This window comes from Calliopsis andreniformis, chromosome 5, assembly GCF_051401765.1.
Source record: "Calliopsis andreniformis isolate RMS-2024a chromosome 5, iyCalAndr_principal, whole genome shotgun sequence".
Lineage (NCBI taxonomy): Eukaryota > Metazoa > Arthropoda > Insecta > Hymenoptera > Andrenidae > Calliopsis > Calliopsis andreniformis.
This window is the reverse complement of record NC_135066.1, coordinates 9,409,993-9,424,413: the sequence shown is the minus strand read 5'-3', so window position 1 is coordinate 9,424,413 and position 14,421 is coordinate 9,409,993. Positions and strand designations below refer to the sequence as shown.

Below are 14,421 nucleotides of genomic sequence, written 5' to 3'. Positions count from 1 at the left end.
ATTTTCATTTTCTCAAGTGTCTAATTTTCAAAATTTTCAAATATTCAAATCTTTAATTTAAAAATGTTTGCAAATTCTTTTTATATACATACTTTAAATTCCTAAATTCTAAATTTTTGAAAATCTGTATCTGTACTCTGTGACCCTAAATACCTTGGTATGATAAGGGTTAGTCATTCAACCATTCGAATATTTTCTTTAACGAAGAAAACTTTCTACTTTGATACTAAGCAATCTTACCTCATATTTGAACATTCTGCCGAACGATGCTTCATATTACTTCGAAATGTAATTGCAAATATCTTCAAGTGATATGGTAAATTAATGGAGAGGACATTCGATAAAGTACCCCCAATTAGAAATGGCGCAAATGGTGCGAATTTCGAGGGACATTTGAAATCAGAACAGATGGCGACAGGGAGGCCGCGGTACTGAGTTCGTAGTGAAAAATGGCCGGCGCCAACGATTGTTTCAGCATTGGGAGTACGGTGGCCTGTAAAACCTGTTACAAGGAGGAGATCGAAGGCGAAGTGTTGGCGTTCGATCCACAAACTAAAATGCTGATCCTAAGTATCCTTTTCTTGTAAACTCCCACGTGATATCGTTCATCCCAACGTACACATATATCCAGCGATCATCCGTCGCTCGTTTAACATTGCCATAGTGTAAATAGCTGTAGAGATAGCCGCGATAGGTTTCGTGACTTTACATAAATGACAATTATCTGCTGTTCCGTGATTTTTCACGGACATCGTACAATATCGCTTGTCAATTATTCGCTGATTTCCTAACCAGCTACGTGAAGTCAGGTTAAGTTTCGTCATTCAATCAACCATGCTGGATTTTCCCCTGATTTTATTTTCTTCGGTTATCTATCCACGAACGTGTTTTCACACTTCATGGGGATACTTTCATTTCTACTTTTCATTGCAATCATAAAAAAGAACCCTTTTCAGCTGATAAGAAATATTTAAATACTTTGCTCGTGAGCTAAGAATTTAGTTTTTCATGTGAGACTCAGTGTGACAGGAATATTTATGATATAAAGGTATATCTGACTTTCACACTCTATGATAACAGTGATTCCTTAACTAATGTTGATCAGAATGTCCGTCATCCAGTGGCACACCCACATTAAACGACGTGCATATAGTAAATTTATCCTTGGTGTCCGAGGTACAAGTAAAGCGAGAAGTTAGTCCCACAACTACTGAACCACCACAAAGCCTTAATTTGCAAAAGCTCAATAGAAGAGTGCGTAACCAAATTGAAGAGAAAAAGAGGCTGGTAATGGCTCTGCAGGCCGGAGTATCTCCAGAAGGACAAAAACTCTTTAGCACTATATCAAAGACTATCCCAGAAATTACGTGGAATGGAGCAAATATTGTTGTATTTGATAATGTCACAATTAGACCACCATACAAAGTTGATAATGTTCATGGAAATACAGAATCTGGAGCATACAAACATGTAAAAAAAGTGGTAAGTTTTTTGAAAAACTTATGGGGGACGCTGCCCTGAAGAATTTGAAATAGGTAACTAATTATGCAACAAAAGGCTTTGATTTTATCCATAGTTATGAGTGTAAGTTTAAGCTTTATTTTCCACACTTTAAAAGGAAGAAATGTTACAAAAGAATGTACAGTCCATAGTACTGATAGTAATCTTTTCACTTCTGAAAATCTATGCATAATTTTAACTCTCTATCTTCCTCATTTAATTTGTAACGTTTGTTATTTGCAATGCATTGGCAAGTTACTCATTTGCTCATAATCAATTTACCCATTCATATTTCATCGCATATTAAAATTATTTTTTATAGTGTGCAACAAAAAGTTACTATAATTTTATCAAATGCTTGAATTTTGAAATATCACTTTTACAGAACATTTTAACACTTCCAAATTTAAGGAAATTAAAAAAATAATTCAATTTTTTGAAGTCATCGGGGTAGTGTCTCTCTTCAAGTGTTCTCAACAATTACAATGCTATAATCCAAATAATTTTACAGGTTGAAAAACATATTAAAGATACAGAGGCATCTGCACAAGCACAACAACAAAGGGAACAGCAGCAACAACAAAAACAAAAAGGTGGTGCAATGCAATAAAAGTTCAAAAAGGCACTATACCACAGACGAAGCTACTATGCTTTAAAAGAAGTTCCAATGTTTGAGGGAAAGTAGGAAACGATGATAACAGGACATTATAAAGAAAAAAAACCATTGCAGAACTACTAGAAAAGCCTATCATGAAAAACAGCGTCATAGAAAAAATTCAATTTACTTTGATGAAAGAATAAATTATGAAAACAAAACAGGAATCTATTATCAGAATGTTAAATAAGTTTCAAAAACATTAGTCACGTCGTATGAGCAGCGTTTGATATAGCAATGGAACGCATCGTACTCAAGTTTTACAAAGAACATAATCGTGGCTGAAGAGTACTGTTTATTTGATTGAAAAGCTGCCATACGCTTTATGTTCTGCCGGAACTATTGTTCGTACATGTGCTCTGATGCAGGTGTGTTTTAGTTTAGTTTTACATTGTTACAAATACGTTTAATAGTTGTTTACAGATCACCGATATACACGATGGTAGCATGATTCAATTGCCATACGATTACCAACTTTTTCAAATATAAATCGGTCGTCGCGGTATGTTTTAAGTCCGTATGAAACGGTTCGAGATTTCTAAACTAAACGCCACAATCGAAAGGCAAACGGTCAACGAAAAATTTTCATATGTAGAGCATACGATATCAATATCGACTGAGACCTTAAATTTATTCGTAAATTATGATACAACTTGTTTCAAACCTTTCACTGTATACTGTCGATCTTTCGAAATTTGTAAACAAGAAAAAACGCAAACGTTACATTTCATCACGCCTGCGTCGGCACGAGACGTTTTCAGTTGCTCATGACATTGTCAGATAAAATGACAGCCCCTTGCATAGAGCAAGCTATAAAATTGTTATTTAAAGAAACATCAACTTGGTTTGTGCAAGGGTAGCTGCCTTCTAGCACTTAGAAGCAATTTTGTTTGCAATAATAACAGAATTCGTCTCGTGCCTTTTACTTTTTAAACGCGGAGAAAATGTAAGACAGAAAGAAAAAAAAGATTATAAAATTAATTACATGAAAAGACACAAATAAATGTAATATAAATTCTATGATTTCTGTTTTATTACTCCATTATCGATATTTCTATCGGAATATTTCATTGATATGCTATCTTACGCTTTCTACAATAAAAAAGATTTAAATCTTTATTCCACAGTTTCGTCTAATTCTTCAATGGTTTCTGTAATATTTGTACTTCGTACAGCTGTATTTAGGTCATGTGTTACTCGAGCAATCCGAGCAGCAGCTTTAAACTTAATGACCGCTCGTTGCCTATCAGTTTTCTTTTTCCACTAAAACAACGTTAAATTAATCATTATAACTGCATAGAAAAGTGAAGTATATTCTATTTTTATTTTTCACTAAAAGGACATATGTGCGTATAAACACACTGCTTATCTTTTCATTATTCTACAGTGAATAAACAAGTAAAAACTGCAACATACATATATTTTGATAATAGAGAAAATGATTTTTTTATCTCAAACTTAAAATCGCCTGATATAATTCCCTACATAAAATCAGTAGCATTTTTTATGAAATGTTTACATTTGAAGTTATATTAAAAGATTCAATGAATTGATCTACAACTAATAACTGCAATTATTATTTCTCTAAATGAAAATAGTGAAATTAAAAGCAAAGATGCGTATTTAAACTTTCACATTCTATCCTATCAAATGAACGTGTTCCTAGTGAAAATAGCAAGTAAGAACTGTTAGTGATTTTTTCTTAGTAATGTTGGTACACAAGCTAGATTGGCTGAATGTTTTCTCTCCGTCAGAATGAGGGAGTAGGAGAGAAAGAATATCGTGTATGAGTGTTTTGAGAGAACGTTTTGAGTTTTTATGCCGTACTTGTGTTGTGTGTATAGTTTTATATTTTTGGTAATGAAATAAAATAAGGTAATTTTTGCTAACATTGTTGGAATTTACATAGGCCTCGAATACTATTAAATGAGATAATTCTTTACATACAAAAATATTGTTTTGAGCGGGTAGGGTTGTGATGCCTAAAACTTTAACGAAAATGATCGTGTAAAAAGTGTTACACAGTGTATTTAATTGTGCTCAGTTAAATATTAGTAACTTATTCAGTTTATGAAGTTAGATAATCATTTTGGAATGTTTTTATCCAGCAGTACCTCGTGTGTTTATCCTAACCTTTTTCAGTAATTGACAAATCTGTGCGTGGGTTAAGAATTTTCAAAGTTTCATTTTAATTAGTAAACTATTCAAAAACTTCAATAAACATGTTAGTATGAAATAAAATCAATGAGGGACACGAGAAATCTTTTTATGTGTGCAGTTTCTACAATGCATATTATTGGTTTAATAACGTGATAAGTTAGTTATGTTAAGGACTATTTACTTACATCCTCGTCACGAGATGGTAAGTTTGCAACATATTCTTTCATATCTTCCTTCTTGGGATCTGCTATAGCTAAAACAGATACGCAACCATCGACTGTACCTAGAACTATACTTTTACCATCGTATGTGCTATCAATTGCACTTAACTCTGCTTGAACTCTGTAATTTGCTATCATTTCACAATCTGATGACCTACAAATTACATATATATAATAAAATTTTCTATGTTTTATAAACTTTATGATACTTATGTTTACCTAAATACACGTATAGTTTTTCGTCCACTGTGATAGTAAAGAACATATTCATCTGTACGATTAAACATAGATATTACAGTAAACACTCCCTCTGCTACTTTTGGGATATATGTTTTTACATTAGTGCCTTTTTTTAACTCTAATAGCTCTAAACCACCCCTGTAATAAAGAAATGTTTTTGTGTTATAAACTCTTCACCTGTGAGTCAGACTAACCCAAGTCTATTGTTTTGAAATTAAAATAAATTATTTTAAGTACAATAGTAGCAAATGTGTAATCACATTTTTTTATTTTCTTGGAAACTGACAAAACAGGACTTATATCGCTTTGGCCCTCAGACTCAAAACTATTAAATCTAGTGAAATTACCTGCTGGGTGCATATAAGGTATATTTTCCATCCTTGCTGATACTACCACTCCATTTTGGAATTATACGAATAATTTTCTTTTTGTTTATATCCAGAATGGTGCCTTTGTCAGACCCAATGATTCCTACCCATTGCGGTTTATTTGGCATAGGGGTAATACATACAATATCCTGTAAAAGCATATATTGCAATATATAACGTATGAAAAAGAAAAGTACACCATGCGAATGACATTCTTACTTTAAATCCTGGTAGCTTTACAGGAATTTTACTTATTAATGCACCTGTTTGTGCATTATAAATAATAACACAATCTCTGTTACCCTTATCAGCTGCTGGTGCAACCAAAAATAAATTGTCAGATGTTATTACAACGTTTCGAAAGGGTGTACCAGTTTGACTTCTAACTGGATACTCCAGTGAAAATATTGTCTTCCCATCTGTCAATTAGCACTAGATATTAATACTGTTAACTGTTAATTAGTACAAAATTTCTGAACTAGTTTATTAATAGTTCATATACATATAAAGTGATTTACCTAACTTGATGATACAAGATTACTTATAAAGTGTTTACTGAATAAGAAACTACAGAAAACAAAAGTTGCATGATTGCAAAGGGGACTTGTATTGTAGTAATTATTTTTTTCTACATTATTTATATATAAAGTTATGAACCCTATATTTTTTACGAAAATTAAAACAAAATTAAAATATAAATAAGTTTGAGGCATAAAATAAACCTGAAATGAGTATTTCCATTTTATTTGAAAAGGAATTTACGACGCTTGTTTTATTTTTGTAAAGTTCGCATGTTTATCGCACTTGTTTGTTTTCACAGCTTATTACAGCCAGTTAAGTTAGAGATAGTTGGGGTATATTAAGAAAATAAAACGAAGTTTATCGACAGTGAGAAACGTAATAGGTACGATTGTAATCTTTGATGTACGCAAAAGAAATACTTCAAGGGCTAAATGTTTAAAGAAGGCTAACAATAAGCTGAAAGCTATTATATGTATTATTATTAGAAAGATATTAATATATGCAGAAAAATCTATACACTAGGAAACGTATACGTCGTTTTTGAAGCAACTAAATGCCTGTGTTAATAATAATTATAACGATCGAGACTCCGTACAGCTTCTAAAATAAAACTACTGTAAATATCTCAGTGAATACTCTTTCGAAACATATTGCGCTTTAATACTTATTTCTTTAGTTTCGAATACTTTTTAAATTTCCGTAAAAATATATAGGGTATTCCAGTCTAAAAAATCATGGCGACTTTAAAAAAACTGGCTATAACTAATATAGAAAAAAAATAATTTCTCACTTTTTCTCCGTACATTTTCTCGTACAGTGAATATTTTACGAGTAATTTTGAATCGACAAGATAGATGAATCACCCTGTATATACACACGTACCAGGAATTGTTCTCATAAAAAGAGTGGTGGTAGTTTTCATACTCTCGACACCGATAGGATTTTTGGGTCGTGAGAGAGCTATAAACTTAGATGAATTTTCAATTAATGTCAGCTGTCTCACATCCTGTTGTTCTTCTTTAAAAAGTACTTGCTCCGTAATTCTATTCCATATTAATATATTGCCTGATTCTGTCGAAACAACATATCTAAAATGAAACAAACACTCTATTATACTCGCCCATTTATCGCAAAAGAAATCGTATGCTACATTTTAGATATATTTGTAAGGAACATAAACATGATATAAAAAATTCTATTTTATATGATGCTTTATCCAATAATTATCAAAAAACCAAAGCTTCAAATTTATCTATTTTTCTAGACCTCTAAAACGTGGTATACTCCTTGAATTACTGACCTGCCATCGTGTGTCATACAAGCATGAGTAACAATCGCTCCCAAAGGAGTGTCAGCCAATTTCGAGATCAATTTTCCTGTCTGTAAATCCCAAATTCCTACACAGTCTCTGGTGACTGTTGCTGCTAAGTTACACTCCTCTGCTAAGCTGTCATGAAAAATAGAAACAGTGCTTTAGTATCAAATTCTGTTTCTACTTACTGTCAAGATGCAGCACGCTACCTTATCATATCTATTTGTAGCTCGTGTCTGTCTATTACATGAACTTGTTCAAAGATGTTATTTATATTCCATACTTTAACACTTCTGTCTATACTTGATGTTACTACACTGTTCCAATTTCCAACAGTCAGCGCTTCCAATTGAATGATTCTGGCAAAATGCGCGTCTAATATTTTCACCAGCTCGGTTGTCTCGAGGCTCCAAACATACAAATTTTTCCTAAAAAGACAGCAGATTTTACATCATTTAATATTCTTTTTTATTATGAAACACCTACCTTACACCAGCGACAGCGTAATTCTTCGTACCGCTGACCATTATCGAGTTGGAGCACATCATTTTTGTGCTGATATTTCGAACTCCATCCGGCAACATTAATACGTGGGCATCACTTTTGCTTTCCAAAAACCATACGATAAATCCGTTGGCACTTGTGGCTAAAAGCATCTCTTCCTCTCTGTCCAGCTTTAATTGCAACAAGTACTCGATGTGATCATTGAAAGCTCTAGGCATGTCAAAAGCCTTTTCCCATTGCAAAGACGTCTCATCGCTCGTGTATTTTGTGACTCGATGATCGGTTTTCGTCGTGCAAGTATAGAGGACCTTTTTGTCATTTGTCATCACTAGAACACTACGAAACCAATACGCATTTAGAGAGATTTTTAGTATAATATATGAATGTTTTAATTAAGTACCACTGATTATCCTAACACCTAGGGATAAAGAATTAAAATAAATCACTGATTTATTATTTGACCTGTGAAATTGCAAAGGATCCAGAGACGTTTTCTTCCTGTAAGTATGCAAAAGCATACCAGTGTCTTCCATGCTTCCAGACCAGAACACTATTCTGTAATCGTCCAAATTCGAGTGCTCCACATCTATTCAGAGAAGAATGCGATAAAAGTACTTCTTGCCATCGAACATTTTCTGAAATTCTTGGCAATTATTTTTACTCACGTAAAATTGGCCACTTGTTAGAATCCTCGGGATTCGTATGAGTCTCCAGCAAATTTCCTCGTAGGTCGAATCTACACCAGCCAAGTTTCCCATAAACGAAAAAAAACTGATTTGTCAAGTGAACGCCGTACACTGGGTCTTCATTCGGCATTGGATTATCAAGGATGACAAACTCGCTCGTTAAAGTATTCAGCACGACACTCTATTAAGAAAAAAAATTGTGTATAGTGTTTCTCCATTATACGCTTGCGATTTACTAGTAATAAACTTTTAGCAAAGAGACAAATTTTTATATTCTAATTTCAATATTCTATTATTTCAATATTCTAGGTCTGAAAATTCTTATACGTAGCGCTGCGTATGCAATACAAAATTGAAATACGATAAGTACTCTACTAATCTCATTGAACATGTAAAGCTACACGACTCGCTGACTCTCATAATTCAATGATTACGCCCAATTATTGTGCTATTCAGTATATATGTACTTATTTGACGTCGTGTAAACACCTGATTATTGGTCGTAAACGCTGCGGCGTATCTATTATCAGGACTGAGGACTAGATTTTGCATAATTCCCTCGACGCCTGGATTAACGTCCCTGGCCATGTCGCTGGTGCTCAAATCCCAGGTGATAAATCGATTGGATATGGAAACCACGTATCGGTAATCTGATGTTAGACAAAAGCCGAAAACGGCGAATTGATGACCCTCTAGCGAATACTGAAAGATTTGCGAATTAGGAACCTTTTATTTTATGGCGCAAGCATATTATTCCATTATGTACTTTTAGGGGTCCTCCAGGAGTATGTAGACAGTGATAAACAGGGAGTAGGGCACAGTGCTTGGCACCGTCGTTATCACACGCTCGCAGTAACATTTTTACATTTACGTTTCCACCTATTTCTGGCAATAATCGGCCGATTAATTGGGGCGCAAGCATATTTGGATGTGAACCCAAAATGGCTCCCCCTAATCGCAGTGCGTCTGCAACTAGCATTAGCTCTCTAAAACAAAAGTAATATCTGTTATGTAGGCTCACCAATATTTTTTTAAAAAAGTAGAAATATTTTTATATTTTACAAATAATAGGAATATACGCGATAAAAGCATCAAATTATTCAAAATTTTATTTAACTGTAAGCAGTTATGCATGAAACCATTGATATTCTAGATTTCAAATTTGACATAACACTAATCAGATAGCAATTTTTGAATAATTTAGTGTGGCAAATAATTTGTATTTATATAAAATAATGTCCAATTTTCCACTTAGGAAACACCTCTGGACTGTTACCTAGCTATATTTTGATTGTCGATGAAAGTGCATGCATCTTCAAAGTCAGAAAGCACTGCTTGCAACGGGCAGGAGCTGAGCTTAGCATGAAGCCATTCGTAGTTGAATAAAACGTTCTCGAAGAGGTCGTTGAAACGTCGTGATCTGACCAAATGGAACGGTAGTTCTCCAAACTGGATATGTAAAATGAGTTAATCAGTGAATCAGTTTCGAATAACTTTCTTTACCTTTCGTAAGTTGTATCTAGTAATTGTTCCCTCTTTCGAGTAAAATGCCAGGGGCTGTTCTGGCACCTTTCTATCTGCTATACCCTCTTTGTCTGCCAAGTTGAATCTGCAAGTATAATTTTCTACATCGTGAATGACTTAAATTAACCCTCCTCTTGCGTTTAAAAAAGCCTATTAATTAGGTAGTATATATATTAACATAGAGATAATCATGGACCAAATACAAGACAAACTACAAGACACAAATAATTCACTCAAAATATGAGCCACTTACCGATGTCGTTGAATCTCAGTATACTTAAAAGGTTTAGGTCGTCCGCCTCCCCAAATGCCAAGGTAGTAATCAGCAATCATCGAATGAAAATACATCGCCATGTTCATGTTTTTGAAGTATCTTTCCCTAGCAGTGTCCCTGAATTGTCTATGGTACCAATTCAGAACACTGACCCCGTCAGCTTCTCTCTCGCTCAGGTAGTTAGGCAGATCGTTTCGTATTCTGGTCCAAAGCAAGGGTGGAATACGTCTCACAGGTGGTAAATGATATTGATAAACATCATCCAGTACTTTATCGTCTAATGAAATCAGATCCTCAAGCTCTGACTCGGACAAACCCGATTTAGCAGCAGTTATATAAGCCAATGCATGGAACACCAATATTTTGCCATGCTGCTTCTCGATTCTCTCGAAAAGCATCATGATGCTGTCCATCACGGTACACGTTAGATGAGTATCCGCAGGTTTTGTGTAACTCCTCCACCTGCAGATCTCGGCGAATACTAGCTTCACGAAGATTGGCAGGGAGCACTTGGATATGGCGTTTGCTACCAGACGCCATTGGTAGTTGTTTAGGTCTCTGTGGGCTGTCTTCATCCACATCCTGCGAAAGTTTGATGTAATTTATGAGATAAATTCCAGTGTAAGGATAGAAATGTAACAAAGAAGATAGTGTGCTAGACCATGTACATAGTATAGAGAGAAACAAAAAAAACATGTAATAACTTGAGATATAAGTTAGTCGAGTTGCGTGGTTTTGTGAATAAAGAGTTTTTTACAGGATGATACCGAAATATGCAAGTAGTCTCACTTTGGTAGCGTATTCTACATTTTCTAAAAAGAAGAAAGGGTCATATAAGGGTCTTTTCTTTCTTGAAAATGATTTCCTTCTGCAATAATACTACACGCTTCACATCGACGTTTCTACCAAAAAATACCAAAAAATATCTGATGTATAAATAGAAATATTATATAAATAGAAATAATAATAGAAATATTGTTCCTTGAAATATGAATATTCTCAGAATTTTCTTGACCTTATTACTTCCATGGCCAGGTCCTCTCCCAAGGCAACCACTTCGATAAAGTTCTTCTCTATATCTATCATCCTGCGTAACAATTGGTAATCGCGAGAAATCACAGGGTTCGATTCTTCAGCAGCACAAGACAAAATCATCTGAAACATTCGAAAAGATCCTACCTGAATTCGAGATTTTGAATCAGCTTCAAGCAATTCGATCAGCAGATACCTTGCAGTTGCATGGAAGCCTAGTAGGCAGCCAGGATAATTTGTTTCCCTGTACTCCTGTTAATTGATCAACACTGTCCAAGAACAATAGAATCGGTTGTTCTTCTGTAGCCAGAGTGAGTAAATATTTAAAGTAAGCTGTCAGCGGGACAAGATCGTCGGGGATTTCATCAAAGGGTAGCATAAAGTTGTAGGAGATCTGCGGTAGAACATCTTTGTTAAATAGCAACAAACAACTACATTCACCCAAGTACTGACTTGCTGACAAATAGAAATCAATGTTGGTGTTAGGGCACTGCTATCTGGAGTTGTGCCAAGGAATCGGATTATGTTGATTGGCTTTTTCCCAGTAAGCCACGCGCTATTTGTTAATCCCGCGCTCTTTGCCAGTAAAGATGTCTTTCCACACCCGCCTTCTCCATAAAGAACCAAAGGCTTGTCGCTGTCTCCTAACATATATTCTTTTATGTCTTCCAAGGTGTCCTCTCGTCCATAAAACACCTGAATATTCAATCAAAATAAGATTTATATGTGGGGATATACATATGTATAAAAATAATTTCCTACTGATGTATGTGTGTATTTGTATGTTTCACTAACAAGTATCCTTAATTATTATATTATGAATAAACGTGGATTCGAAATATACTGGCTGGACACTTCGAAATACCGAGACTTGAGGCTTTATGCTTTTGATACTGTCTTTCGTAAGTTTTGCTGAATTTTGTGAAAGTCTAAGTTAATCAAAGTCTCTTAGTGCTTACATAGATTTGTTCATTTCACTGGCTAAGGCGAAAGTTACCTTTTCTCATAAGGACAGTCTCCTTTATACTCATTTTGAGAGCTACCTCTAACGAATGAGCAGTCAGCTGTTTTATGACTCTCGGTACCTGAAGTGTCTATAAAGGTAGCTAAAGCTCATCAATAGACATTTGTATTGCAAGTGTAAACAAATTGAGTAGATTCTCATGATACCTTGACAGAATTATTACAAGCGTGTAGATGCTGTAAAATTTCTGTAATGATCTGCCCTTGCGCAGAACTATCCTCTTTTCTCATAGCACGATCTACCAGTTTTATTATGTTTCGGTAAAAGTGCGTGATAAAGTGTTGAAGGTATTCGCCGTGAGTTTCTGGGTCCAGACCTTCTCTACCAATCCATTCTACCGTATATCTGTTAATAAAATATAATTCAAAGAATTCACTTCACGTACCATTAGACTTTTTTTTTATTTACGAAGGAATACCTCTGTAAGTTTGTACTTTCGATTTTGTCTGGAAGCCTTTCATCCCTTAAATTCGCCAATAACTTGGACGCTTCATTGTCCAAGCTTCTGTTGGCTATGTCCAAGAACAGACTAGCTTTTCGCAAATTTTGAAGATTAATATTATTTATGTATCGCACATACGCCAGACAATGATTTTTCGTGTTTTTAACGTTCAGGATACCATTAATTACTTCCCTCTCGGTAACTGCATGAAAATAACAATTAGCTTAAAAACGAACTTCAATTCAATTCGTAGTATCCATTACCAGACATAAAATAATTATGCATCGTGTCTTTATCGAATTTTCCATTATTAAACAAAGATTGTGCCCCCTTCCTGAATAGCTTCTGCATTTTTACCATAGTTTCCCACCATATAGCTTGATCCTCTTGTTGCAACTTTGGTATTCTCTAAATTGCAAATAACACCAGCAGTAAATAAATTTCTTACGTACACAATAGGACTTAATTACTTTATTATTAAAATTCTTCAAGATCGATGATATCGGTTGTAAAATACTCGTTGGTGGCACCGCGTTACTGTCTTTTTTGTACCACCTATCCAAAACACTGACATCCATTCCTTGACTCTCTAACTCCGTATGCAACATTTCTAACTCAGAACTAAGTATGTATGTCGGAATGGGTCGATATCCGTATTTTTGACCAAGAAAAACCTGAAGAAAGCAACGAAAAAAAATATTACCATTTTTTCGAAATGATTGTTCCTTAAATTGTCTTATCTATACTCTACCACAAAATTCGGTCCCATTGAGAGCCTCTGACAATTTTCTATTTCCCTCATGCAGAGCTCTGTGGTCATATGATCGTCAGTGGCTTCGTCTCTCACACCCCATCTCATATCGACAACCTATAATGATTACATTATTCGTCATTACTGTAGTTATATCTTTCCTGTCATTAGATTCCCCGTATTTGGAAAGCAACCAAAGTTTAGTGGATCAAGCGTAGCTGGATAGGTCTAAAATCGAATATTCAAACTTTGGAAAACTTCTGCTCATATAGTACGAATTGGTACCTGGCACGATGGAAATCAATTCCTTCTTCAAGGTCGACTGAATACGCCTACGCAGTACTGATTTTGGCAATTGTGATACAAATATGCGCGAAATACTTTCGACGGGTGTTAAAAATCGATATCTCTTGATTATGTAACCTTAACACGCTACTCTAATATTTTTTATTAACAATCTACTGTATAAGTGATTATGCTGTTTTTACCTGAAACTCCAGTCCGTGTTTCTCTCTGCAATAATCTTTCAGTTTGGGGTAGCATTGTGCCATCAGCGTGTTTCGCTCCATCGCAGTGTCTGAATTTAAGCGTGTTTTATTATTTAGGAGTTGGGATTTCAAATTTCATTGGTGTTAGGGAAACTCACCCGTGAACGTTGAACTCGTGAATATTCTCACGATTTTGGAGCTGACAGGTGGCAGGGACTTCAAAGATCCCGCGAAGATCGAATCGATTATTGCTTCATCCATCTTTTATATTCTTGCCTCGAATGTTTCGTAAATTTATCAACTATTTATCAGCGAATTTAAGCCGCATCGCGTTGCCCGTAATATCGAAGGGCAACTGAGATCTCCTCCAGAATTTCGTAAGCATTTATAGGGTGTGAATATATATTCGTATATCTTCGACAGCTTCATATATACTTTCCACTGTAACAACATGCAACAGTCGAAGTTCACCACTTTTCCACGACTTTAAGTATACCGAAGTGTAAAGGAAATTTGTATTTAAAAAGCGTGTTATTACCGAGATAACTCGTGAAGGATATTAGAAGTTTAATCAAAGTAGATAGTAAGGGAAAAACTAAGTGGTTGCTAAGGCTCGTTTGTAAAGGCTACAGTGTACCTCATTGATTTTAACAGAGCTATGTATTTCATGTTTAGCCATTCGAAGTTAAAGCATTTTTTTACGTGAAATCGAGTAACA

At 34.8% G+C, this 14,421-nt stretch overlaps 2 protein-coding genes across 2 annotated transcripts; one reads left to right on the top strand and one right to left on the bottom strand.

Moving 5' to 3' along the window:
* Positions 1-449: 449 nt before the first annotated feature.
* Positions 450-3,175, top strand: LOC143179269 (protein LSM12). The gene is made up of 3 exons (XM_076378410.1): positions 450-570; positions 1,106-1,482; positions 2,012-3,175. The coding sequence occupies exons 1-3, from the start codon at positions 450-452 to the stop codon at positions 2,108-2,110; spliced, it is 597 nt and encodes a 198-aa protein (XP_076234525.1). The 3' UTR covers positions 2,111-3,175.
* Positions 3,176-3,237: 62 nt separating this feature from the next.
* Positions 3,238-13,964, bottom strand: LOC143179268 (NACHT and WD repeat domain-containing protein 2). The gene is made up of 26 exons (XM_076378409.1): positions 13,862-13,964; positions 13,704-13,792; positions 13,216-13,332; positions 12,935-13,138; positions 12,728-12,872; positions 12,441-12,666; positions 12,169-12,367; positions 11,452-11,694; positions 11,195-11,392; positions 10,982-11,121; positions 9,946-10,548; positions 9,672-9,777; positions 9,445-9,617; positions 8,935-9,154; positions 8,658-8,870; positions 8,148-8,349; positions 7,945-8,068; positions 7,465-7,818; positions 7,188-7,406; positions 6,967-7,113; positions 6,549-6,754; positions 5,364-5,563; positions 5,124-5,293; positions 4,756-4,914; positions 4,501-4,690; positions 3,238-3,418 (listed from the first exon to the last, which is right to left on the bottom strand). Exons 1-26 carry the CDS (start codon positions 13,962-13,964, stop codon positions 3,272-3,274), a joined length of 5,097 nt encoding a protein of 1,698 aa, XP_076234524.1. The 3' UTR covers positions 3,238-3,271.
* Positions 13,965-14,421: the final 457 nt, after the last annotated feature.

Excerpts from the sequence above, each read along its gene's own strand:
- LOC143179269 (XM_076378410.1), top strand. The coding sequence starts at position 450 with ATGGCCGGCGCCAACGATTGTTTCAGCATTGGGAGTACGGTGGCCTGT. Across the intron at positions 571-1,105 it reads AACTAAAATGCTGATCCTAA|AATGTCCGTCATCCAGTGGC; the intron begins GTATCCTTTTCT and ends AATGTTGATCAG. Across the intron at positions 1,483-2,011 it reads ACAAACATGTAAAAAAAGTG|GTTGAAAAACATATTAAAGA; the intron begins GTAAGTTTTTTG and ends ATAATTTTACAG.
- LOC143179268 (XM_076378409.1), bottom strand. The coding sequence starts at position 13,964 with ATGGATGAAGCAATAATCGATTCGATCTTCGCGGGATCTTTGAAGTCC. Across the intron at positions 5,564-6,548 it reads TTTTATGAGAACAATTCCTG|ATGGGAAGACAATATTTTCA; the intron begins GTACGTGTGTAT and ends GCTAATTGACAG. Across the intron at positions 4,915-5,123 it reads ACCTTATATGCACCCAGCAG|GGGTGGTTTAGAGCTATTAG; the intron begins GTAATTTCACTA and ends TCTTTATTACAG.